The following is a 27,183-nucleotide window of genomic DNA, read 5'->3' as shown; positions in this document are numbered from 1 at the left end:
ATTTATTTTTTTCATTGCTCTGAAACTTTACATTTTTTAATGTGCAGTTAATAAAAAGTAAATGATGTTCATTCAAGCTTATTATATCTTAGCGATACAGAATACTGCTTTAACACAATCTGTAACATGAAATACTTGAACATGAAATATTGGTATCGGTAGGGAAAAAGTCATATCGGTGCATCCCTTATATACCAATATACACATACTCAGAAATTTACCATGCATATATATATATATATATATATATATATATTTTTTTTTTTTTTTTTTTTTTTTTTTTGGAGAGAAAGCAATGGCATCACCCACACAAACACCAAACCTGAGCACACAACAGCACAGTCCACAAAGCGTACTGTCACAGAAACGAGACAGATATTCATATAAACAAAACTGAAATTAAAAACCCACCCCCTCAAACAAAAAACAACATTCTATTCCTAACTGCACAGCACTCCAAGAAACAAGCACACACGTAAATGGCGTGATTGAAAGGAGAGAAGGTACCAGAAAGTGTTCAGAGCTCACCCTGCCGCCGTACTGCAGCATGGGGGCGGGCAGCACACGACCCGTCACCTCCGCCATCTCGTCTCGCACTCTGAACTGAAACTCTTGCACAAATGGGTCTGCCTCGTAGTTTGCACTGCGCACCTGACGGAGACAGACAAAGCAGTAGAGGAAGAGATTAGCCATTTTTTCAGCCTGAAGTGAACTCTTTAGGATGGTGGTTATTACTACTGAAGGACTGATCCCAAACCATGCACAACGGAAACATTTAAATTTAAACTGTAAGATGAACCTAAAACCTAAGACCAAACACACACACACACAACAGATTACACAACGTGACTACCACCTGAGCACCTCTTAGGAACCTGCATTATTTCACCATTATTTATAACTACCATTTTTAAAACTTAAAAAAAACTCAAGGTCAATATGTAAACAAAGTACATTATAATTCTCCGTTTCATCTTTTTATTGCATATTTCCAATCAAATTCTATAATAAACAATGACCAAGAATGTGCCTCATATGAGTGACATAAGCCTGGTTGTGGACATCTGCCTTGTTGCAGAGTCTTATTCCATTCACAAACTGACATGCCTGCTCTAGATAATTCACTTCTTCAGAAGACTGTGGCTGGATCAGATATGTCAGTGCTAAGTAAGAGAGGAGGGCAGCACTAAACTCTGCAAAAAAGGAGATCTCCAGGAAAGGTGATATGTCTACTGCTCTGAAACTATATTACTTTTCCAGTCCATTAGGGGGAAATGTGCTGCTCACCAGTCTGCTGATCTCATCTTGCCGATCTGGTGCTGAACGCGCCGTAGCCTTGATCATGGTGGAGGTCTGGTTGTCTGTCAGCTTCTTTATGCAGCGTTGACCAGCTACAATATTACACACCTATATAAACAAAGAGGAGTTGAAAAACAGTTATACATACTACATCCTTCTTGATAAGTTGAGGAAAATAGGAGATCAACTACAATGAATAGTTCACCCCAATGCAGGGAGAGAAGAATTATGGTGCTGCCACACTTTCTGAAATACTTGATATTGTCATTGAACAATGAAAACCATTCATTCATTGTCTGTAACCACTTATCCAGTTCAGCGTCAGGCTATCACACAGACACACACACCTATGGACACTTTTTGACTAGCCACCAACCAACATGTGTTTTTGACCGTGGGAGGAAACTGAAGCACCCGGGGGAAACCCATGCAGACACAGAGAGAACACACCAAACCTGTCACAGACAGTGACCCGGAGCTACTAGTGTGTGTATGTGTGTGTGAGAGGTATTTTAACTCGTACAAGACATACAAACAGGATACATACGTTTGCCTAAGAGTTGCAATAATATATCATGACAGACATTTTCACAATGCACATATACAATTTTATTTTCTTCTGATGTTTCATACATTATCAAAGTATTTTTCATTAACATTTTTATTTTAACAGTGTGCTAATCATGGTATATCAACACAAAAAATATTTCTAAGTCCAACTAAACAGGATCAATTATATTCTCTTAAATCTAGATAGTCTAGATAGCTTAGATAAGATAGTGACAAGTTATTGTGTTGTTCTTTGCTTGAGTATATTTGCCAGGTTTTCCTGGGGTGTCTGCACTTATTGATGCTTTCTAGTAAAAAGTGATTTCAAATCTCACAGCAAAATACACATCTATGAACATCTATGAACTCATTCAGTTTGGTATTGTTGTGTCTCACTAGAACAGAGCAAGATATCCTCTCTATTAAACATTAACAGTAAAAGGCAAATGGCTCTCACCTCAAGTGGCAGATAGGTGTGCTTCTGCTCTTGGCCCACCTGCAGGCAGGGCAGATGAGGATATTTGAGCTGCAGGTTGTATTTCTCTCGGAAGTACTGTGCCACTGTCCTCTCCACAGTCTGTCCATTCTCCAGTTGCAGGGGAAACCTAAGGGAAAATACAATATGTGGAACAAGTTGTTCAATGATTGCAGGATGTAAATGTGTGACTCTTTGGATATGATGTTATATCTGTTTCATTTTGGGATCCCTGCTATCTGATTGATAGTCATATTAAATCAGGGAAGTTCATGTAAAAATAGGAATCAAGTACAAGAAAGAAATGAAAGACAGAATCAAACAAACAAACAAGCAAGCCTCCTAAGACTTTGAGTCTGAGACATCTAACCAAAATTTAACTACAAGACAGAGCTATAGATAGCAGGGCTAAACAACAGCAGAGCATGAAACGTTTTTGTTATAAAAAGAATTTTTACTCCAAGTGTAAAATATTCTGTGCTTCCTTAGCTCAAAACTAGTGAATAAAGAAATGCATTAATTAAAATAATAATAATAAAATTAGATGTAACTGCAATTAAAAACACTCCATGACACCCAGTGACTCACGTTTGATGGCTGGCAGGTCGACGAGTAACATTACAAACCCTGTACTTTCTCCTCATAGTGCCACAGTGGGTCACCTCCACCTTCAGACCTGTGGAAAAGATCAGACATTGCACATTACGAGTAACTAGTTTGTGCAAACCAATGGTACCAACTTTAGGGCTTCTAAGATTTGAAGCACACCATTTGTAGATTCTGTCAGTTACAGAATTACAAGAAACCCGAAAAAACAAGGGGGAAAAAAAAAAAAAAAAAAAAAAAAACATGACCTAATGACAGTATTTAAATATAGAACTAAGTATAATTAATAGATATGCAGCCGAAGCCTTAAGGGGGGGGGGGGGTATATATATATATATTTAATGAACTCTGTAATAAAAATGTAGCATCGTGGGGGCCAAAAGAAAATGTTTGAATAACCCTGCCTTAATCTAAATGTACCATACATTAAATGTCATTCCTGTTATAGGATTTCTTTGCTACATGAGAGAATGCTGTTATATACCTTTGATTTCTTTGGTGAATTTGACTCTGTGGGAGTCTGTAAGGGGACGAGGCTGCTCATCGATGTTATGGATATCAAGAACTTCACACATAAACTGGATGACAGGCTGGGCTTTGTAGAAGGCCGTCGCAGACACTACAGCCAGAAGTAACAGGCATAAAGAAAAATCAAGGTATAATTTAGCACTGAACACTCAGCAACATTAAATATAAAAATAACATATTTATGCTTTATTAATTCATTCATTGCCCAAAAGAGTCATGAATTCAGTATGCAATTATATCTCCGGAAGATATGTAAATGATTACAGTTGTGGTCTGATTAGACACTGGGACTTGCCACAAGAACATGTAAAAGCCTTTCCCTTGATGCCTTATAACAAGGTATCTCTTGGTGAGAGATTGTGACTTCAAAACATGACTCTATGACACACTCAAAGAAAACTTTCCCTTTTGACAGACTTTGAGAGGGGTGCATGATTTTGACAAATTGCCTGCCATCTATGCCTTTCTAACCAAGCTATTATGAGGTGTTGGGAGCAGTGATGTTGTAAAACAAGAAACCTGAACTACTACAGACTGGAACCGTATCATCTTTAGTGACAAATCTAGGTTCTGGGATCCGACAATGGTTGAGTTTGAGTATGGAGGCCTTGTGATGAGCGCTACAATCCTGTCCTTGCTGAACAGTGACACACTGCACCAACTGCTTGTGTGATGATCTGGGGAGCCATTGCATTCGACAGTATTCAGTCACTCCCAGTAGCGATATGAGGGATACTAGCAGCTCAGCAATGTGCATGACATCTGGCGGACATGTGTTGCCTCTTATGGCAGGGGTTCTGTAGCATATGTGGCAAATGTGCAGAAGGATGCCATATGGAACCTGTTTACCTCCATATCTCATTTTGTATCCAGGCTATAGGTGCCCCAACAGGGTACTAGATCATCCTTTCAACCGTACAGGTTTTCCTGAATAAATTTGTCCTTTCACTCTAACATTGTAATTATGTACATATATCACATCATTACATTCCAAAAACTTTTGGAAAAATTATTATTATTTTTTTTTGGTCAATTAATATATTACATACATTCCTGGATACATTTCTAGAACTCTGCTGTCATTTAACAAACCTGTTCTGATAAACTTGTTCATATCAGAAGCACGTAAATATTACATCACTAACCATCTATATTTAACATCATTTTCCACATAGCTGGTCGCACTGACTGATGGAATCCAAACCACACCTCCCTGCCACCACCCAGTGGGTGATCATAGCCCTCAGGAGAAGAGAAGAAGGATCGTCCCACTGGGGTGTACCTGAGGCGAAAGACAACACGTATTTCATTTAAACTTGAACTTAAGAATTAATAATTATAAAAATTGTATAAAATATTACGGTTCATAGATTTTATATCAAAATTGACTTCAATTGAACACTATAGCACATTTGTTTGTACATATAGTACATTTTCTGCACTTTGGTTGTGTGGTAGATTTTTATGCTACATTATTTTATTTACATAATTAATAAAAAGTAAATTTATTATTTTGGTAAATTACTGTTTGCAAAAAAAGCAAATGTTTACTGATTTCTTTTGTCACTTCATTATATTTTATTATTTGAAACTGTTACATTTGTAGTAATATTATATTTTATATATATATATAAAATTAAACATGATTCATATTAATATAACTTTTTTTTCTGCATTAGTGTGTTCTTGAAATTAATAAAACTATTTTTCAGTGCTTTGTTCATATCGCCATGAATGAAACTGTAATTTGACTTCTTTCCCAATTTTATTCTTGGCCAACACTGACTTAAAAATGGTAGGGCTTACCTCATGGATGGCAGGTGGCGTAGGACCACATCTACAGCATGGACAGGGTTGGTGCTTATGGGCTTGTCCAGTTCTAAAGGCTTAGGCATGCTCCGTCCTGTTAGCACCTCATGCAGCATATGCCAGCTGACTAACGACACAAATTTCATAGAGACTTTAAAGGGCCGGTCCTTACCACCCTCACCAGGCAAGGTAACATCTAGATCTACCTGCAGGAACAAGAAAATACAATGAAATGCAAATTTCATACCTAATCTCTGGGGGTCCTCTCTGTATCCTGGTAAAATGGGCTAACAAAGTATGCAGAGCAACAGGTGGACTACAGTCTGTAGTTGTAGAACCACAAAGTGCTCCTTTATGGTCAGTTGAGTTGAGAGAATGGACAGTGAGTGTTGAAACAAGGAGATGATCCTAATGTTATGGGTGATTTGCTATTGCTTTATCTGCTTCACAGCACGTTGGTCAGCTTTGGCTTTTAAATATGCTTTATGAATAAACCAAAGTTAATTGACCTGTATATATGTTACTTACCACACTACAACAAAACCTGTGTTCTATAACTTGAGTGTATCACCTAGGACATGAAGGAGTCTGAGCCAGTGCAGCTATTTCTCCAAGCTAGCCATCATATGTGGTGTTTAGTGGGACCAGAAACAATTAAAACTGATCTATTATGAGCAGAGAAAGAGAGTAATTTTATGAGCTGCCATAGTGCGTCGGATAATTACCAATGTGATCGATGAGATTTTACAAATGCTTAGTTTGTGCTGAGCGTCTTCACCAAGTGATATGAAAGTGTAATCATACAGACAACAGAGGATAAACATTTTAAACATACAGCTCTGCATGCTACCAAATTTTCCAATGTAATATTTTTTTCTGTAGCCTGCGCCACCATTAAATATAAAGTAAGAATATAGCCATGGTAAATGTATGTGTTTGCATGTATATATAACATACCCCTCCTGAAGCCACCGGTAGGGGTTGTGCTGTGTACAGGCTCCTCTTGCCATCATACACTGGTCTTCTGTCCCCAAAGATGGTTACCTTAAAATGTTGCACCATGGAATCCACAACTTCCCTACAGGGAGCCAGAAGAAAAAAAAAGACAAACATTTTTGGATTAGTCACAAAGAACAGATTGGAACTAAATCAGGGCCAGTTTGGTCTAGTGTTTAGACATGACCTTTCCAAAAAAAAATGAGAGTAACTTGGAAATCATTTTCAAAGTTTGGAGAAATCTTAAAGCACTGATTCAGTGATATGCTTTAGAACATAAAACAGCCCTTCTCAAACCTCACAGTTAAAAAGAGAAACGGAGAGAAGTGAGAGTATGTAAACACTGACCTATTTGTCAAAGGCCAGCTTTTATTTATAATGCTTCTCAGAACAGAAGTGCTGATTTGGAATCTTTATCAGTTTAAATAAGTACATACAGTATGTTTTCATTGATGTAATCCTCCTTTCTTGTGAGTGAATGTGTGAGGGAGTGAGTTACAAGCCAGTTCTGTGGGGTTGCTCCACATCTAATAAGAGTAGAATCTGTCCCTACATCAGCACTCTGACTCTGAGGTTTTATGAACACACAAGTACCAATATTAAATGTGTTTAGAAAAGATCATTTGAGATGCATGTTCGTTCCACACCTGTTGACACGGCGAGGACATCTCTCAGGCTTGATGTCCACCTCGTAAAGGTAGACGTCCATCTTGGGGATGTCCACTTGAAAGCAGTTGGCCAGCAACTTGATGGGCTTTCCCATGGTGCCATAGCCAGGCCTCCGAGGCACGGAGAACAATGGGGGCGCAGCCCCAGCGGCTCCTACACACACACACACACACAGACACCAGTGAAAGTAAGTAAGGAAAAGGACTTAAAATACCTGTTTTCATGCAGTTCTTGAACAAAATGGAAGATGCAGCAAAATTTGTTTCGACTTTTGTGTTACTATGATCTCTGACACTAAATACATGTAACCCGCTACATTTAACATTCTGCACATGTTAATGACTACAATTTATTGGCCGATTTTAATATAAACATAAAACTTTGCAATGTGCAAAATGCATGGCACATTTTATAATGTATATGTTCCAATGCATTAAAATTTAAAAATGAATATAAACAAGGCACAATTTGCATAGAAAAGTTCATAACGTTCAGCACTGAAGTAGGTTTAAGCTTGTTTTATTGGTAGCCATTCTGCTCCAACTTTGCTACAAATATGTTTGAGATATGATTACTGCATGTGCATGCAATATATTTTTAACTTCTCTGTCTTTTTTCTTTTCATTTTAAGAAATGAGGACAATTTACATGAGTGAGAGTGTAATGATATGCACTATATGAAGCATATGAGCCAAAGAGGACAACTAACTGATGCAGAGAGGGAAATTGTTATTTGGTGAATCTTAGTCTAAGCCTAAACATAATGATTTAAATCAGAGACGCTGACTGACCACATACCTATTTGACCGCTTTGAGCTCTGAGTCAGAATGAGCTGTAAATTTTCTGGAAAACTCAAGGGGCTTTCTTATAAGCACTGTTTCTTCTGCTCACAGCACAGAAAAAGCATCTGGAGTTTTTTCACAAAGAAGGCTATTGCTCTGGTTCTGCTCCAGAAGTGGGTAATATTTACATTGTTTTGCTGTTTCAGATTATTTGTTTCTCATGCGTCTTCATAATCCACACACTTTTACCAAGGCAGATTCATTCAGGTTAAAATAAATAAAATATTTGTCGAGGCTATGACAAAAAATAACCATAAGCTGAAATTACGCAGCATGGGCTACAAAATGAGGCAAACAACCTCACTGTTTCTTCCAAATGCCCACCTAGTAGAAATGCCTCTGCAGCTAACATCAAAGACAATGCAGACACTCACAACCCACACCTTACCGTCACACTTTCCCACATATACAAGAAAGTTTGCTTTCCGGCAAAGTTCTTTGTGACTGAGCAATCAAACATTCCTCATCAAACTCAGAATCTATGACATCAGTAAGTAAGTAACAGAGAAATAAGTTCTCTCTTTTTGATCTGATTCATCATATCCTTAAATAAAATTCCTAGTTGCACTGTATGTGTTACTAAACACTACAGACCAGACATGCACTACAAAATTCAAACCAAGAATCTTCTATTTTCCTTTAAGTGTTTCTGCGACAAGGAAGACAGAACTTCCTCTTCAATAAAGACTAAGACTGCAGATTACTAAACTCAAGAAATTCTTTTAAAATGTTATTTTTTAATAATTGAAAAATAAATAAATAAAATTTTACCTTTAGCAGTAATGGGTGATTATCAGGAGATTTCTATTATTGCATATTATAACTCATAGGGTTAAGATGGGTGTAAAATACATGACTTTCAGCCTGACTGAAACACTGAATTGCCCCATAATAAGATCTCAGATTGAAAAATGACTGAGGCTACTTATGATTTTAGGTCTGAAAAAGGAAATATCTCTCTTGCCATTACCAGAATATTAAGATGCTGTCAACATTGTTTTATCATAGCAGCTGCTATTTTGTGACAATAGGTTTCACTACCTGTTGTGCCAACGTGCTGCCTCTTCCTAGTTCATCTTCTTTTTAATAAAACATGCTGGAATCTTTAAAAAATTAAATAGGATTTTACTTTTCACTTAAATATATTTTATTGGTTGGATTAAAATACCATTAAAATATTTTTTAATTACTCAAATACTTGTATAAAATCACAGGTGGATTAATCAGTAACTAATATTAAAAAGTGACAGGCCTTGTTAATACGAAACAAACTTAGATAGGTAGATAGATAGATAAATGTCCTATTCTGAGGAACAGAGCTCTGGCAGCTTTGGTATACAATGACCAGCGGTGGAAATCACAGAACTCTCGCAGCACTGTCTCTGAGAGCAGTGACTGCTGAAGGGAGGGGGTGTGAAGAGACACTGTACTGAGAGCAATCTACAGGAGATTTCCAGAGCGAGGTTGATACTGGAAAGCACCCAAAGGGACCCCTTTCCAACTGATTCTAAAAATTCCCAGTGTGCCGTTGCCATGCCGACAGAACCCATGTGACTGCACTCACTCCATGGCAACCGAGTCTATACCAACAAGGAACATGAAGAAAACAGGTGCTTCCACATTTAGTCACCCTTTCACCCCTATGAACAAGATCACAGATTCATGTTCACACATTCCCTGATGAAAGATAAATATATTTTTATGATATATCACAGGCATAAGTATTGTAGGCTGATGGTAATATCTGATAATTTTGTAGAGACCCCTGACAATCCATTGTTTCAGCTATTTTAAGATGCTCTGGAGCACCTGCAGAACTTTAAATCACCATGCTCAATGCCAAGCATCAGCCAAAGAGGAATGAAACCCATCAGCATTGGGCTGTGAATCTGAGAAACTCAATTCTCTAGAGTGATGGAGCTCCATCAAATACATCTGGGATGAGTTGGAGTGGCTTTTGCGATCCAGGACAAAGCATCCATCATCAGTACCTGACCTCACTAAGATTCTCAAGGCGGACATCCAAGAAATCCTCACAGAAATATTACAACATCTAGTGTAAAGCCTTCTCAGGTATGTAGAGGCTGTAACTGCTGCAAAGTTGGGGGGAAATATCCTGGATTTCAGAAAAAATGTTTGATAAAACAGCAACAGAGTTTCAGACTTTTGGGGGTAGTTTCCCAGACAGGGATTTAGTCTAGAGGCAAATCACAATTAAAAATGTAAAAAACATTTGTGTAGTCCAGGACTAGAGTATCTGCCGATGCTCATGCTGATACAGATACATACGCATTTAAGACACTTGTATCGATACACTTAACACACAACTTGTTGGCCCAGTTATATAAACAGCGTGTGAATAACCCTAATCATCAAGCAAAGTCCAGAGATATGCGCCCCTGGGAGAAAATCGTAAAAAAATAGCCTCTTAAATGAGAGATTCTGGTGAATTTTGTGGAAATAAATGGACAACATTCAGACATGATATGAAGAAACCCAACATAAGCCTACATTACAGTAGCACCTTTGTGCAGAGCACCAGAGCTCTAGGGCCCCTGGGCCTGGTAGGTCTGTTAAGTAATCCATCCCTGCTTTACACTAGTCACTTACCTTCCTACCCATTTCTTGTATAGCATACTGAGACTACAGATACTACAGCCATACCAAGAAGGTCGAGTAGGTGGCAATTATAGTCCTCCAAAGTAAACTAGGATTTGATTAGTAGCCTAACCATTGACTCCTTTGTCAATATGGTGTCTTCCCTTGGCTTCATAAACTTGCTGTCTTTGACTTCCGGTTCACGTTGCCAGTAGGGAAACACATTCGCACAGGAAACACAAAACACATTTGCACGTGGAGCGACTACTTTATCTGGATCAATCTGTTTGGCCAAGACCCAAGGCCTATTCCTACCATATTTCTGATTGGCTTATTGGCTAGTAGGTCTATTGTTGGTGAGCTTGAGAGTGAAAGCTTTGCATCTCAGATCCAGAGATCTGTCAGTTCACTGGACAAACCTGAATTTTTTTTTCTCCCCAGCTGTGTCAGTACACCAGAGATCTGGTAAGGTATCAGAATGCTACCAGCCCTGCACATGCCTACATTAAAAACACTACAATTTTATTTATTTATTTATTGTTACACACAGACTCCCAAACTCACAAGTCCTTGTTTGTAACTTAGCCTGGAATACCTGAAAAGCTACACATTAAAAATAGCCTTAAAGGCAGAAGAGGTTTATAGCCTAAAATGTGTTAACTTGTGTTTGCAGCTAATCCAAAAACCCTACTGCTGCCAATGACTAAAAACCAGCCAAAATTTGGCAACAGTGCATGATGAAAAAGGAATTAAATAATAATAAAAAAAAAGACACCCAATAAATTAGCATGACTCCATAGAGAGACAGCCATGTTTTTCTATTCTTTTGTAACTGGTGGCTTACAGTTAGTATATTTGGACCAAGAGGTGGCTCGGTTCTGTACCCCATGTGCAGGTAAGAGCTTTGATGAGGCTTTGTACAACAGGGTACTAATCTGATCATTCGTAACCAGCTGTTATTGACAGTTTCCAGTTTGATCAGTACATGGCTTTCTTCTGTATCTTTCCCACGTACAAACAACTACAAGAAATGTCATTTGCACAGAAATGCCATTTTTATGGCAGCTACTCCAGTGACACAGCAACAGTCAATTCGGTCGTTATGACAACCAGCATAGCCTCCTCCACTCATCCATTTGACCACACAACCAACCACACACACAGCCTTAGCTCTGAGAGGTAGGTTCGTTTAAGTGTTGTTGTTTTGTTTTTTTTTACTCTAAATAGTACTTATCTGTTACTTCTTTTTATAATGTTTTGAAATACCACATACATTGTAGTTATGTTTTAAAGCTATTTTGTTGTAGGTTAGGAACTTGCAATTTTGTTTCAGAATAACTGCACTTTGTATTGTGAAGATAACTGCAGCTTTCTTTGATACACCAGAGATAGGCACCTACATTATCACTTCTCAGATACATTCCATTATACTGCACTACAGCAGCAAATATGAGTAGTCAATCAGCAACCATTTTTGAGGACTATTTTTTAAAGCAAATAAAAGCAAACCAAATAGAGCTAAATGAACACTAACAAACCGTGGAGAAACTTTCAAAGAAGTCCTTTACTGAGACTTTCTTTGGCTAAATTTCTTTGCTTGTGTTACTGACTAAATGGTGTCACCATTGGTATCACCGACTTAAATCTGACTAAAAACTAAACAGAATATAGTGTACTGAGCTGAAAATTGATCACCCTGCTTAGAACCATCAAGAACATGCTTTAAACTGACTGAAAGAAAGGTACTGTACAGGTCCCTTAATTATACCATCAATATAAAATTTTATTCAATTTAAAGTGTCCGGCTGTTCACTTTAAATGTTTTCCAGAGATGTAATGCACTTATTTATTTTCATTGTACCATATAAAGCTACATGTGGTACAATATTGTCTTTAGTAAAAGTAATGAAGATATGAAGATGTGCCTTTGAGGATACCACCCCAGAGATGTAGGTGTATTACCCCAGTGACATTTCTATGATCAGCGAGTGTACTGAACCAAAACGTTCATCTGAATTAAAATTCAGTAAAGAGCTAAATATACACAAACCAACAGAAACATACACATACATACACTGACACACGTGTGCATTTGTTTTCATAGATTTCTGTACCATTCTTTTTTTTCCCACTCTAGGCTTACCTTTACACTAACCCTAAAACATGTCTTTACTTCAAACGTTAGCTATTTATGTTGTGTGGAAATTCGCACACTATTAATGTACAAACAGGTTTTGTCCAAGCAAAGTGATATATTCTTAGTAGAAAAAAAGGAGCCACCTGTGTGTGACAGCGCGAGCCACAGCGCAGCGTCGTGACGTGGAGCAGCGCGAGCGCGTATCAACCCTCCAAACCGCCTCCAACGACAAACAAACGAGCCACAATAGCCCTTTAAAGACCAAACAACTCCTGAAACTAACAGTAATACCTCACTCTAACGCTGGAACCTAGAGTAGCGAGTCTGAGCGTATCAGCTCACAGCGGGCTTCACAGAGGACACAAAACACAGGGCAGCAACGTCCCTCAGATGACACGGGAGAGACTCTTCAGTTACTTGAGGACAAAGTATCCTCAAGTCTGTACATTACTGTTCACTATAAACACTGATCAGCCAAACAGTAAAATGACCTCCTTGTTTCTACAAACACTGTACATTATCTCAGTTCCCCTGTCCACACAGGAGCACTTTGTAGTGCTACAATTACGGACTCTAGTCCAACTGTTGCTCTGCATACTTTGTCACCCCAATTTCACCCTCCTCTTCAAAGGTCAGTACCACCACAGAACATGTATTATTTGGGTGGTGTATCATTCTCAGCGCTGCAACTGACATGGATTGACATGGAGATTGACCTGGTGGTGGTGGTGTGTGTATATTTGTGTTGTGCTTGTGAAAATGGATCAGACACAGCAGTGCTACTGGAGTTTTTAAACTACTCAGTGTCAATGCTGGGCTGAGAATAGTCCAACAAACAAAAATATCTAGCCAAAAGGGGCCTGTGTTCACTGATGGAAATCAGGCTACAAAGTGATTATTTGTGCATTTTTAATACATTTTTTTTTACAAATCTTCAAGACTACTTTGAGTCAATCACTGCATAATGTCTCACATTCATATTATAATATAGCATAATATATCTTAATGCAAAAATACTTATTTTATAACTACGTATATAACATCCCTTCATATGAATTTCCATGATCCTGCTGGTTTCCTCTTTCTTTTCTTTAATACACTAAAAGATGGATCATGAGTGAAATTACCAGTGATAGTCAGTGCCATGACTGACCATTTTCACCTTAAAACTCTGTCCCAAAAACTCAAAAAGACAGATTCAGGCAGCCAGTGCATAGTCACAGATTTGTGCGTACTGAATGAAGACAAAGATGCACAGTCACATCTAAGCCAATTTTAAAGCATTTTAAAAAGTGGCAAGAGTATCTTTTTTCTAGCAATAACCTTGAAATATATGATTTGATGAACAGAGACTAATTTGAAGAGATTAATTGTTGATCGAAGGAGGACTGTTTACTTTTCTTCCTTTAAGGTCATTTTGAAAAGTCATCAACGACACAGCTATGAATCAGTCCCTTCATGTCACATATGGATATTATTATAAAGCAATGTTTAAGGCAGAAATCATTCTGTAAGCAGGCACGTACCACTGCTTCACAAGCTTTGGCGAAATCCTGCTGGTGTGGGTATCCTCTTTTTCGACTTACAGCAGTCATTTTTGGGAAGACTAGATGAACTACGAATTACATTAACTGCCCAAGGCCACGTATACTACAAAGAAGCCGTGTTTTGTTTTTTAAATCTTCATCCCGTCTTACCTGTAGTGCTGATTTCCATTCATGAGGTCTGTGGCCGGAGTTTAGTCAGCCGGAGCTCCGGCTTACGGAGGAAGGAGGGTGGAGGTGTTGGCGGCGCTATTCCCCTCTCGCCGCTGCGAGCTGCCGGAGGTTGGGCTGAACGTGTCTCTCTTTGCCCGGTCTCTCTCTCTGTCTCTCTGGCTGATAACCTGAGTGTATGCGGTTCAGTTCGGCCTCACCTTCCTCCGGCTCGGTTCACTTCATCCAGATTTCAGTTGTGTTACTGAGAGAGTTAGAGACCATTACAGACCAACAGATGAAACCCCTCTCCTCCTCCTCCTCCGGCTTCTCCTCTCGATTCCGTAATTGCTCCCAGCTGACGACTTCACCAAACCTAACCCTGTACAAGACTCCCGAGAGCGTTCCTTCGTCTTAGCAGTGTGAGCTTTTTCACTGTCGGCGCTGAAAAAATCAGTCAGTCTTTCACAAACGGAATGCTCCTTATGGGTAAACGAAACACGCATAAAAAACTAAACTCTTTGGAATGAAAACACAATTCTTCTCGTCTTTCCTTCGTCCTTCTGTACCGGTTAAACACTCCTCACTCTCTCTCAGAGCTGTAACCGGTTCACCGTCAGTCACCGAGGGAGGAGCTCCTACAGGAAACACCAACCGCCAACCATGTGGCGTCACATCCTGGAAACATCTCATTCATTATGGTCCACTTTATAAATACAGTGACAATAAATGCACTATTTCAAGTCCCCCTCCAGTAAAGATCATGTTTGTAACCTTAAAATACAACCTGTATAGTGAAATAAGCACTCAATTCCATGACTGAACATTTCTACTTTGAAACAACAGTGTTACAGAGAGTCTCAAACAGGCAGATTCTGACAGACTGGATTCCTTACATCATACATCTAGGGCACTAAGCCTGTCAATTTGCAGGGTGGGGTGTTAGAGCTGCAAGAAAGTCGTAGAGGAGAATGTAGAGACAGGTCTGACTATACATTAAGCCATTTAGATATTTTGTTTATTTTTAAAAATCTGGAAATAGTTTCTAAATGTGCCTAACAGAGATGGGGTTTTCATCCAGTAGTGCCCAAAGTGGGGGGCCATTATACTATTGCAGGCCAGCAATGCCAGTGAATGAGATACATAATGCATGTTAGTTGTAATACCACAGTAAAGGTGATTTGTGATTTTATTTTGTTTTGTTCAATAAAAGGTTGCAGTTTTGTATGATTTATAATGTTTAAAACAAATTCCAAGGAGTCTGGAAGCGACAGACATGTTTTTGGGGTGTGTGTTTAAAATATCTACAGAAGGGAGCCCTGCAGAAAAATTAACCAATTGCAACCAATCAATGGACAGAATAAATTAAAATATTTAAAATATAAAACATGCTACTAAATGTGTGTCCACCCTTTGCCCTTAGTACATCATATTAATTTGGAACATATGCCAGGATATTTGGTTGTTGTTGCTTCATATCACTAAAGTTTGGTCTTGTCTCATATTCTTGTGCCACTGAAGTTGGTTGTCTCGTATGTTATGCTTCACCTGATCCCAGTGATCCAACATATCCTATGATACTGAGGTGTGATCTGAGAGGAGGTCACTCCATTATTCTGAGAAGTGTCTTTGTTTGAGCAGCACATTCTCCTTTTCCTTTAACATTTCTGATAAGTACACGTCCTTTCAGATGCAGCAACGATGTCTTCTTACAGGGCAGAAGCACCAGTGAAGGACAGGAATATTTTGGATGTTTTTTTTGATGTGTTGCAATAGCAGGGTTTATGTTCTCCTTTTTAATATGAATGGTTTACATACAGTTTATCTCATGTTGACAGTTTTGGTGATCTATCATTGTTCACTTGAAATAATGGGCATACTATATTAAGTGATACAGTATTTGAGCTATTTTTAATTCTGTACCATTTTCAAAAACTATGAAGAATAATTTAACAGAATGCGAAAGTCATTTTTAGGTACTCTTTGTTTTCATTTTATTTTGTATTATTAGTTTATTTATCTGTAACTCATTCATTCATTCATTCATTCATTCATTCATTCAGTGTCTGTAACTGCTTCATCCAATTTAGGATAACATTGGATAGATCCCTCCAAGACTGTTGGAACAAAAACATTGATGGTATGGTGTGGTATATGGGGTACAAAGTAGTGGGGCCATTCTTCATCAATGGAAACCTCAAGGCCACTGGATATGCAAAATTGCTACATGATGATTTGTTTCCCTCTTTATGCACTGAAGCTGGCACGTTCGCTGAGTTTTTCCAGCAAGGTAAGAGCATTACTAGATGAACAGTTTCCTGGAAAGTGGATTGGTCGTCATGGGCCAGTTGAATGGCTCCCGATCTGACCCCCTTAGACTTTTATCTTTGGTGTCATCTGAAGGCAATTGTCTATGCTGTGAAGATACGAGATGTGCAGCATCTGAAACTACAGATACTGGAAGCCTGTGCTAGCATTTCTCCTGTGGTCTTGCTATCAGTGTGTGAAGAGTGGGAGAAGAGGGTTGCATTGACAATCCAACACAATGCGCAGCACTTTGAACACATATTATAAGTGTAATTAACTCATGAAAGAATAAAGTTACCTTAAAACCAAGCACCATTGTTTTTCTTGTGAAATTCCCAATAAGTCATGTCGTGTCATATGACCCTCTTCCCATTGAAAAAACAAATGTTAGATCCAAAATGGCCAACTTCAAAATGGCCACCACGGTCACCACCCATCTTGAAAAGTTTTCCCCCTCCAATATAATAATGTGCTACAAACAGGAAGTTTATATCACTAACCATTCTCATTTTATTAAAGTGTATACATATAAATGGCCCACCCTGTAGAAACTTTCACAATGGCATAGGTTCTGCATTGTGTCAATGCAAAAGCACAAATTGCCCTTCAGTATGTGCTCATTTAGGAACACTAATTAAGATTGTTTCTGCTTTTTCTGGAGCTTCCCCTACTGCAATTAACTTTTACAGCAGTGTACTGAAATTGGAAGGCAGGTGGAGGGAAAGGGTGGTTTCCTGCCCTCCTCAAAAGTTATTGAATTTTCTGCTGTACTGACCTGAGAGGAGCAATGACAGAGGCTATATTCTCCATATTACAGGGCAGTGAAAGCATCACAATGATTTTGAAACTGTAATTATACAGTAAAAATATTATATAGTGTTCCTTTAGGCACTATGTTTTGTCTACGTAGTTGCAGAGTAGTTTGGATTAATTCTGCAATTCTGAGACACCTGTTTCTTAAACAGGATACAGTTTTGTTTTTGTTTTTTTGCCTGATAATCATTTTTGCCTTTTGGACTTGTTTATCTCTCTGTGCTGATTTCTTCTTTCTTTCTTCTGGCTTTGACCTCGCTTCACGTATTATGTTTATTAAATCTCCAACTGACTCTCACTCTCAGCGAGTGATTTGTGACATCTACAGGTCTGTGAACCGTGTATATGAACGAACAGTAGCTGACTCAAATACAGCCTGATGCTGAACCCTGGAGCGGTGTGACAGCTACACTATTTGATGCACTACTGTAATGATATTTTTGTTTATAATAAATACACCTCTAAGTGTTGCGGAAATGTATTTATCGTGGAAGCTTTTCTACCATATCTGTATTCTCATATAAACCATAAATCAGACTTATTTTAGGTCGTTAATATTTAAAAAGTATTCATAAAGAAAAGAAAGAAAAAAAAAATACAACACAGTAACATACACTGAGGTCAGTAGCAGTGAGGTCTATTATAATGTAAAACCTGTCTGGAGATGGCAGCATTGCGTTTTGAATTGACTTGCGCTCTCCATAGAAGAAATTGAAACGGGTTCATTCAACACCACTGAAATTTTAACGAATAACCAGAGCTACATATACCAGTGTGTTGCTCGGTTTTAGATATATATATATAATCAGTGTTAGCACGGTGTTATTCGGAGTTAACACTTTATGTGAGCCACTTATTTTATCTGGATAAGGTATTCTGCAAATGGAGTTAATTTGAACTTTAAAAAAACAAAGTCTTATTCAAATATTTACAAGACATTGAAGGCACCTCAGGGACCGTGTGAGCTGGAGCAGGTTCGTCAGTTCTGTTGTTAACAGCCATGTTTACGAAATACAGAAGATTTAATAGTAGACATTCTCTCTAAATGGCAGGTGAATGTGCTCTTTAGTGTTACTCTTATAAAGAGTACTCGTATTAAGAACTAGACTCGTAAACTCTGAGGCTTTGAGACCTCTCAAATTGCTCCTCATTCCCTAGTGTACTTTCATACATTTGCAGAAGAATAGTGAGCTGACTATTGGAAAAGGAGTCTTCAGCTTATATCGTAGTAAAAATGGCTTCCTGTTCGATTGATAAATCTTAACTAAAGTGCAAAGCAGAGCTGCTCAGCTATGACTGCTTATTTCACCCGTTATATATATACTAGTACATAAAATAACACCTCACATGTTAATATGTTTTATTATATACTTGCGGTACAGGAAACTGTCAGACGCAAGTGGATTAAAATCACTATTTGTGCTTAATGTATGATTTTTCTAGTTGGAATGGAGAAGGTCATTAACTGCTTTAGCAAGCGACCAGATGCTGTGGCCAGGCTGATCTGCTTTCCATGGGCAGGAGGAGGCTCCATCCACTACGCCCGCTGGGGCAGGATCCTTAACGGCAGCACTGAAGGTCAGGATCTTATGTGAAGTCACTTAATTTACAAATGTAGTCAAAGGGGAAACTGACAAACAGTCTATGCTTTTATTTGTTTTGACTCACTAGACTGGTGATTTGTGTGCCTGTAGTAGCCAGTAGTTGTAGAACCCAGTATTGTAGGGGTGTAATAATAAAGGTGACGTTCACAGGCATAATCAAAAACACTTTCTCTATAATTCAGAAATGTTTCCTTACCATTTGCTAGCCCTCAGGTCTGTTTGCATGTAACTTGAGTTACAAAAGAGTTTCTGTGGTAATTCAAACAGTGAATACAATTTACAGACAATTTTTTCCCTCAAACATGCTGTTCCACCTTAAAAGACTCAGTGCTTCTGAACATAAACAAACAAGAGTAAGCGGAGTTACTCCACAATCATAGACATTTCCTTTAAGATGAATGAAATCTCTAATTAAGGTGTTGCCCAAATTACTAAAGACATTAGAGCTGGTAAGTAATTTGAAATTGTGGCTGTGATAAAATATCCATCCATCTCCAAGGATGCAATTTTACCTCTCCACAGTAAACATCGCCACAGCATTGCAATATCACAATGCATTGTTAAACTCCATAGAATAATAATACACTAAACCTGAAGATTTCTTAAAACACATTATATTTACACTATTATAATCAATTACATTTTTGTGAATCTGTGATTCAAGTTGACCACATATTATGCTATATTACACCATTAGGCAGTGTACTACATTATTTTGACCATGTTGCATGCAAAATTTGATTATATACAGTATCTGGGGTTATTGCACTGTAGGCAGTACAGAGTAAACAAGTTCATATTAGAGGAATTTTTAAATGTTCTACCTATGTTAGGGCTCAGGTATTTGTTCTTAATGATGTGATTGCAGTGTATTCAGTCAGACTGCCAGGCAGAGAGGGCAGAGCTAAAGAACCATTCTTCCAACACATGCAGCAGATCCTGGATGAAGTGGTTGGTGTGCTGTTGCCGGAACTCAGGGAGAAACCCTTTGCCCTGTTTGGACATAGGTTTGTGTTGCAGGCATAATGAGATACCTGTCTAAAGTAAATCTAGATTCACCACCTCATTTATTGAGGATGTTTCAGTGTAATAATGTGGTGTTAGCATGTTCTGAATATTCAGAATTGATTAGACATCATAAGCCAGGAAAAAGAAATGAAAAGCTTTGTTCAGTCTGCCAGCCCAAAGCTGATTTTCAGCATCTCAAGATTGTATCCAGATTGATTTTGATAGTCTGGACAACAAAAAACCCTATATGAGATCTGACTTTTGCAAATCAGAGCTAAACTACCTGATCATTTGCAAATAACAATGCAGGTAGTATTCTCAAAAGGTGGTATTTGTGAAACAAATTTCATCTTATTTCTCTCCTCCTGTTTTTGCACGTTTTGACAGGTATGTCATGTCTCCTTCTTAGTCATGTCAGTTTCACACCATTTATTTCTCTTTTGCTTATTGGTCCTGTGCTGTGATTGAAAGTGTTCAAATATAATTCTAATTTGCCTGCACTCTACGCCAGGAGCAGAACACAAAATCAGAAGGTCTCAATTTATCCCATGTTTTCGACTTAAAGAGCCCACAAACCACTCACTGGGCAGTGTTATTTTACAGTTTGTGGGATGGTAGGCTCTAGATCCTTAAGGTTAATGTCCTAATGCACGGAACAAGTATTTTCCTATAATATATCTTCTTTTAAGCTCCATTCTTCTTTCAGATTTGAAAATGTTCACAGTTCCACTCTTCTACTGTGAGGAAAATATCTGGATCATTGGTTTAAATTAGTGTGTAACTTTGAAAAAGCTATTACTGGGGAAAATCGGTCAAAGGTGTTGCTTGAATTTTCACAGAGCCCTGACCTCAGCATCACTGAACTTTTGAGGGATTTGTTGCGTTGTGAGAAGTAAAAAATGCAACAAATATATTGAATATACCCAAAGAAATGTCAAATATTTCTTTGAAAATTTGAAAGGACGTATTTCAAAATCATTAATTCACTACCTGTAACTACTTATCCAGTTCAGGGTTGTGGTGGGTCCAGAGCCCACGCAGAATCACTCGGCACAAGGCAGGAACACACCCTGGTGGAGGCACCAGTCCCTCACAGGGCAACACCCATTCACTCACACTTTGAAGTCACCAATCTACCTACCAATGTGTGATTTTGGACCGTTGGAGGAAACCAGAGCACCCGGAAGAAACCCACGTGGACACACCAAAATCCTCACAAACAGTCAGCCACAGTGGGACTTGAACCCACAAACCCAGGATCCCAGGATGTGACTGCGCCACCATGTCACCCTCTTTCAAAATCAATGTTTTAATAAAGGCATAGTGTGGACACTCTAAATAGTGAAATATATATATACTTGTACCGCAAACGCTGAAATGGATTAAGCGACAAAGATGATGATGATGATGATGATGATGATGATATATGTTTGTTGAAGATTCTGTTATAGATTTTGTAAAATATATGTTATTATATTATATTGTTTTTTTTCAGGGCACTAAGAAATGTACACCTTCATGATTATTTTAATAAACATTAATTAAATTAAGTTTAGAGTTTTGCAAAGTGTTATAATCTTATAAATGAAAGGCAAAAGCTTCTTTACTTGCCATAACAGAGCCACATTTTGTAACCTAATAACCTTTTAAAGGATTATTCTTAGTACATCAATTTTGTAAATTGGATTTTAAAAGTTTAAACATATATTATTGGTTCTGAATTTTGGTGTTGTCTTGGTGCCTCTGTTCTATTTCGTCTGAATAAATATGTTTGATAGATAAAACGTTTTCACATTTTCACTTTTTTTTTTAAATACCAGTTTTGGTGCCATGACCAGCTATGCCTTTGCTGAGTATGTAAAGAAGTTTCACAATCTTGAGCCAGTGCATGTATTCGTCTCTGGAGCTTCTGCACCGTTTGTAAGTACATCATTTTTTTTTTTGTGTACAACAAATGGGGAGTATGTTTAGACAATGTTTTAAAAGATATATATGGCATTATTATACATTAATATACAGCAAACAACTAATTTCAAAGAGTAAAGGCATCTTAAGCAGAGTATTAAGTGACATACCCTCTGTGATTGTTGTTCTCTGACCCTTGTTTTCATAGCCAGGCCCGCTGTGTGTACATGTTAGTCCTACCCTGTGAAAATGCTGGCCTTCCCCAGTTTATATTTTGTCCTCCCCAAGACACAAAATGCTAACTGACAAGACAGCATAGTGCATGCATTTGGCAGTGCAGTATGAAATGTTCAGGTGACAGCGGCCCTCCCAATATTCCTCCACCGAAGAAAACACCAATCTAAAAATGTCTTGTAACTACTCCATTGTGCTCATCAGTGTTTAACAGCTGCTTTCTCTGAGCACTGTGCTGAGAACACAAACAGGAAGTTGGAGGCATGGCAGAAAGGAAAGGCATGATGGAATATAAAGCCTAAAATGCTGGTACTCTAGGGCAACATCCAGTGGTATTAGATTGTGTCTGTTTTCTATTGATCTTTATTATATTTGTGTTGTTGAAAATCACTGAAGAATAATTATTTTGACTTTTCGGGATGTCATGGATTAGGATGATTAGTGCTCCTTTATGTATTATATGTGTAGGATTAAAATGTTTAATATTAAAATGTTTGATCGTCTGATATAGTGAATGATTGTCTTTCAGTCTGAAACTAGATTACACACACCAAAGAGAAGTCACCTTTCTGATGAAGAGTTCCTCCAGTGGATGACATCCATTGGGGGAACACCTCCTGAAATACTGGCCAATCCTGAGGTCCTGAAACTTTTCTTACCAGCCTTGAAAGCAGACCTCAATGTAGTGGAGAACTATAGGTGGGTGGAGTATATAAGCTGATAAAACCATGCAACATGACCATCATATTACAAATGTGTTGATAAAATGAATGAAACACAAAAATATCTTCCACGTTTAGAATCAAAGTTCAAGAAACGAACCGAGTCATCGTTCGGTGATATAAAAAGCATTTATAGAGTCGACTCATCGGTTCACGAATCGAGTTCAAATTCATATAAATGATTCAAAACATTGCAAGCATGGGCTGCACATGCTCTGACCTCGAGTACGCACAGAAGCGGGAAAACTCAGAGACGACACACAGCTCGCCTTAAATACTGGATTGTACTACAGAACGCGTGTTTGTCAGTGAAAACCGAGGAATAACGCATTAAATTAGTTACAGAAAGTACTTTGGAACTTTGAAGTATCTCTTATTATTGAGTGTTCCACTGGACAGCAGAAAGCCACGCGCAAACACAACGGAATCTTTGATAAGATCTTTGCACGAAACGAATTGTGGTGGGAGGGGTGGACGACGTTGTCAAGATTGCCGCCCTAACCGTAAAGCACTGCGGGAAACCCTGTTCTACCGTGTTTCCCCGAAAGTAAGACAGTGTCTTACATTCTTTTTACCCCCGAAAGTCCCACTATGTCTTACTTTCGGGGTGTGTCTTATATTGGTAAAAAATGTCGATTTTTGTTTTAACCATAAAATTAACATTTATTAACAACCTGAACAGTATGGTATTCACCATAAAACAGTTTTATAAAAGCAAGTGCCAAGAATGTCTTGTTACAACCGTATCATGACGGTTGTTCCATGACAACCATGGCCATGCCAATCAGAGCGGCCACCAGCGGCTGCACATGAGGGCACTGAGGCTGCGTGTTGGACCACGGACAACATTACTGCTGCTCCCGCGGCCTCCACATCCCTCCGCTCATTCCGCTCCAGATCCGTCCGCATCCCGCAGTTAATGCAGCAAAAGGTACCGGTACTATGGCTTATATTTTTCCAACGTACAGTTTACTATGTCTTACTTTCGGGGTACGTCTTACATTAGCCGACCCCCCTAAAACCCACACTGCGTCTTACTATCGGGGGTGTCTTACTATCGGGGAAACACGGTATGTTGCCTTCACGTGTACTTAATTCTCGCGTTGTTTCTCGCTATTTTTGCCACTGGATTTTGTCCTTCTGGGCTCCGGAGTATTTCTCGAGCTTGATCCACAATTTGAGAACCACTGCCATAGAAGAACCACTTTTACTTCCATAAAAAACAGGCTTGTTCAAGAAATGTGTGAGTGTGAAGAACTTTTTAAAAATGTAAGAATCCATTACCCATTTAAACATTCATTCATACATTTATAAATCTTATCCAGTTCAGGGTTGCGGTGGGTCCAGAGCCTACCCGTAATCACTGGGCGCAATGTACGAACACACCCTGGAGGGGGCGCCAGTCCTTCAAAGGGCGACACACACTCACACATTAACTCACCCACTCACCTCTGGACACATTTTAGTAGCCATTCCACTTACCAACATGTGTTTTTGGACCGTGGGAGGAAACCCACGCAGACACGGGGAGAGACTCCACATAGTCACCTAGAGCAGGACACCTTTAAGAGTTTAGCTGTGGAATTTGGATCTATCAAATTTTATATTGATATTCATCATTAATTATGTAATTGGTTATAATTATGTGTATAATTGTGTTCCCAATAAGAGAGATTGAGAATAAGAACCTGTTTATCTCTGTGTGTTGCAGGTGCAGCACACCCACAAGCCCTTTCCTCTCCTGCCCAGTCTCATGCTTTGACGGGAAAGAAGATATGCCACATGATTTACAAGGTCAGACATAGTGTAATTTTCCATGGTTTTATTCTAGCATTATTACTCCCCAGAGCATGTAGCCAGATAAGTCCTAACTCATCTTGTGCTGAACTACGGACATCTCAGGATAATCAGCTTAAGCAAATCAAACCTGACAAGTTTTCATTCAGCTATGAAAATCACTTATGCCATTATCAATGTTTCTTAACAAGACTTTAGAGGCAAACAAACATGGCCACATTGAAGTACAATGTGACATTTGACAGTAACAAAAGAGGATTCAGAGCATGGATGGCAGGTGTGGAGCAATGGAGAAGAGGTTCTGAGTTGTGGTTGTCTAACTAATGTGTATCTTTTTTTTCTTTCATTAATTTTTTTTTATTTTAATTGGGGCATCATATCTAACATATGTTTTTTGTCTTTCACAGCCTGGAAGGCAATGACTAGTGGTGATTTCACTGTGCAGATGTTCCCTGGGTCCCACTTCTATCTTAAAGACCCAGCAAACGAGAAAGTTATATTGGACCATATCACAAAACACCTAGAGACAGCTGAGATGGACTACCTGTAGTGCAATTCTAGCTAGTCCTTTAAAGGTTTTTAGCTAGTCAAAAGGTTAATGGAGAAGAAAGAGCACTAAATGGTACTGAGTCTAAGCGGTTCAAGTTTAGATGGCAGGCACTGAAACTAAAGAAGTGTATTGTTCATAAAGAAGTGAAATAATGTTCATTTTTGAAATGTATATTGTATAAATCACTTCAGTAATATTTCTACAAAAACATTCCAAATATTTTGTAGCTGGCTTCTATTGTTTAAATGATATTGCAAATAATTCATAATCAAGTGCACAAAATGTCCAAGAGTATGTGAACATGTGAAGATTATTAGGCTTCATGCCTCCGTTGTGCTACAGAAAAAAATTCTATTATTTGGAGAGGGATTTAAACTACATGTTGAAACATATCTGGGAGGATTTTATGGCATACAGCCTTAAGAACATCAGTGAAATCAGGTAATGGTATTATATGATTACTTCTACACTACACACCACACCAAATCATCAAAATCACAGAGGTTTTGCTGCTCCACACCTGAGTTCTTTGGTGGCACTATACATCTGTAGCCCACACACAGCATAGACTGATGTATACTGTTGCTCATTGTATGCTTTCTTGTGAAGATTATACAAGCTGTGTACCTTAAATGACATGAATCCACTGGAGTTAAGGGGAGTCTACAAACCTGGATGTAAAATCTAGCTGTAAATGGACACATCATTAAAACTCTTCAAAATTATACCTTTACAGTAGAAGGTTAAACAGTCTTAACTAAGGTAGTGTAATTTAACAAGATTTTATTCCAAAATATTTGACATCTTGGTTTGTTCATTATCTGATTTTCATGTATAGGACAGTGACAATATGTTTGGCCTACTTTTGGCTATTATACTGAACTCAGAAATATCAACAGATTGTTTTAATGGGAAGGACTAAGGTGAAATTTTAACAGCTGGTCTTGGATCTGTTTAAAAAAAAAAAAGGAATTGTGTACCTGCCACATTAATGTGCATTTAGACTGCAACATGTCACTATCATCCTTCTTTAAAATGGAAAAAGTGAGCCACCTTTTAGTAATGTGTACAGGGTGAGCAGTCAGACACTATACACTGGCTAATTATTAGCCAAGAACACAGTAGACCTGGAACATGTACCCAAACTTCATACAAATATGATGCACTCTGTTAACCGAAATAACTATATTTCCAACAAGATATTTCATACATAGGTCTATATTAAGGTCATTCACCTGAAATATTGATTATAACGATTTATATTAAATTTTGATACCTATTTGTTTAAACAGATTGCTCAACAATACATCAAAAATGTGTTCTTTTTTTTAACAAATTTGAAAGAATCTTATCCTTTTTACTTTGACTTATTTTCATCCTGAAAGGGATTCTGAATAAGTTTTCTTTTCAAATTTGCCAATGTTTCAGTGAAGATAAATGATGAGCCTATAAGAAAAATATGATTGTTTAGTATGTAAAACCAAAACATTGCCATATGATGTAATATTTTACAGGGTGACATTTAATGGCCACAAAGTCCATCTTTTATTCCTACCTCAGATATAGACATATAAAAGTAGCAGAATACAATTTTAACATTCAGCTACTGAGGTTTCTGTCTGGACATTTCTTATTGGAAGAAACATAAACGAAGAGCAGTTAATGACATTTATGTAAGTTACTTCCATTGTTTAAATGAAAGAATAAAGCATTTCTCCAATTTTGACTATCTCATAATGATGATGTGTCTAATATTTATAATTTAATATCTAATAATACTTATTACTCAAGAATAATAAGAGGAAAGAAAACTGCTTTCTTATTAAAAGATAAGTCACTAAGTCATAGAACATGATACATATTCTAAATACTCAAAGTATGATCAGTCATTAAAATTGTCATAATTATGAGAAACTATCATGATTATGATTTATTAAATGGCCCTGTCCTTGCCTGCTCTGGACCCATCGTGACTGAACAATTATAACAGACGTACAGACAATGTGTGTGTGAACTGAGTGTTGAATGGAATTGCGTTCT

General features: G+C 38.1%; 2 protein-coding genes across 5 annotated transcripts in view; one reads left to right on the top strand and one right to left on the bottom strand.

The window, feature by feature from the left end:
- Positions 1-14,796, bottom strand: part of ago3b (argonaute RISC catalytic component 3b) — a 29,477-nt gene extending 14,681 nt beyond the window's left edge. Inside the window, exons 1-10 of one of the 2 annotated variants that reach the window (XM_066673532.1) lie at positions 14,207-14,796; positions 6,910-7,084; positions 6,224-6,344; positions 5,264-5,472; positions 4,603-4,739; positions 3,414-3,548; positions 2,912-2,999; positions 2,306-2,453; positions 1,288-1,407; positions 508-651 (exon numbers count right to left, since the gene is read on the bottom strand). In XM_066673532.1, the coding sequence (XP_066529629.1) occupies positions 508-651; positions 1,288-1,407; positions 2,306-2,453; positions 2,912-2,999; positions 3,414-3,548; positions 4,603-4,739; positions 5,264-5,472; positions 6,224-6,344; positions 6,910-7,084; positions 14,207-14,225 (1,296 nt within the window). In that variant the 5' untranslated portion in view covers positions 14,226-14,796. The remainder of the gene's footprint in view (positions 1-507; positions 652-1,287; positions 1,408-2,305; positions 2,454-2,911; positions 3,000-3,413; positions 3,549-4,602; positions 4,740-5,263; positions 5,473-6,223; positions 6,345-6,909; positions 7,085-14,206) is intronic. The other variant, XM_066673533.1, reaches the window with a different exon arrangement.
- Positions 14,797-18,061: 3,265 nt separating this feature from the next.
- olah (oleoyl-ACP hydrolase) lies at positions 18,062-26,866 on the top strand. 3 transcript variants are annotated; one of them, XM_066674793.1, is made up of 7 exons: positions 18,062-18,297; positions 18,767-18,901; positions 19,796-19,934; positions 21,756-21,855; positions 22,604-22,773; positions 24,508-24,590; positions 25,001-26,866. In XM_066674793.1, exons 2-7 carry the CDS (start codon positions 18,772-18,774, stop codon positions 25,141-25,143), a joined length of 765 nt encoding a protein of 254 aa, XP_066530890.1. In that variant the 5' UTR covers positions 18,062-18,297; positions 18,767-18,771; the 3' UTR covers positions 25,144-26,866. The 3 variants fall into 3 exon arrangements, with proteins under 3 accessions (XP_066530890.1, XP_066530889.1, XP_066530887.1); XM_066674792.1 differs by lacking the exon at positions 18,062-18,297 and adding an exon at positions 18,309-18,375; XM_066674790.1 differs by lacking the exon at positions 18,062-18,297 and having other exon boundaries at positions 18,754-18,901.
- Positions 26,867-27,183: the final 317 nt, after the last annotated feature.

The sequence above is a fragment of the Hoplias malabaricus genome, chromosome 6, assembly GCF_029633855.1.
Source record: "Hoplias malabaricus isolate fHopMal1 chromosome 6, fHopMal1.hap1, whole genome shotgun sequence".
Taxonomy (NCBI): domain Eukaryota; kingdom Metazoa; phylum Chordata; class Actinopteri; order Characiformes; family Erythrinidae; genus Hoplias; species Hoplias malabaricus.
The sequence above is the reverse complement of the archived record's forward strand: the minus strand, read 5'-3'. Positions and strand labels throughout refer to the sequence as shown.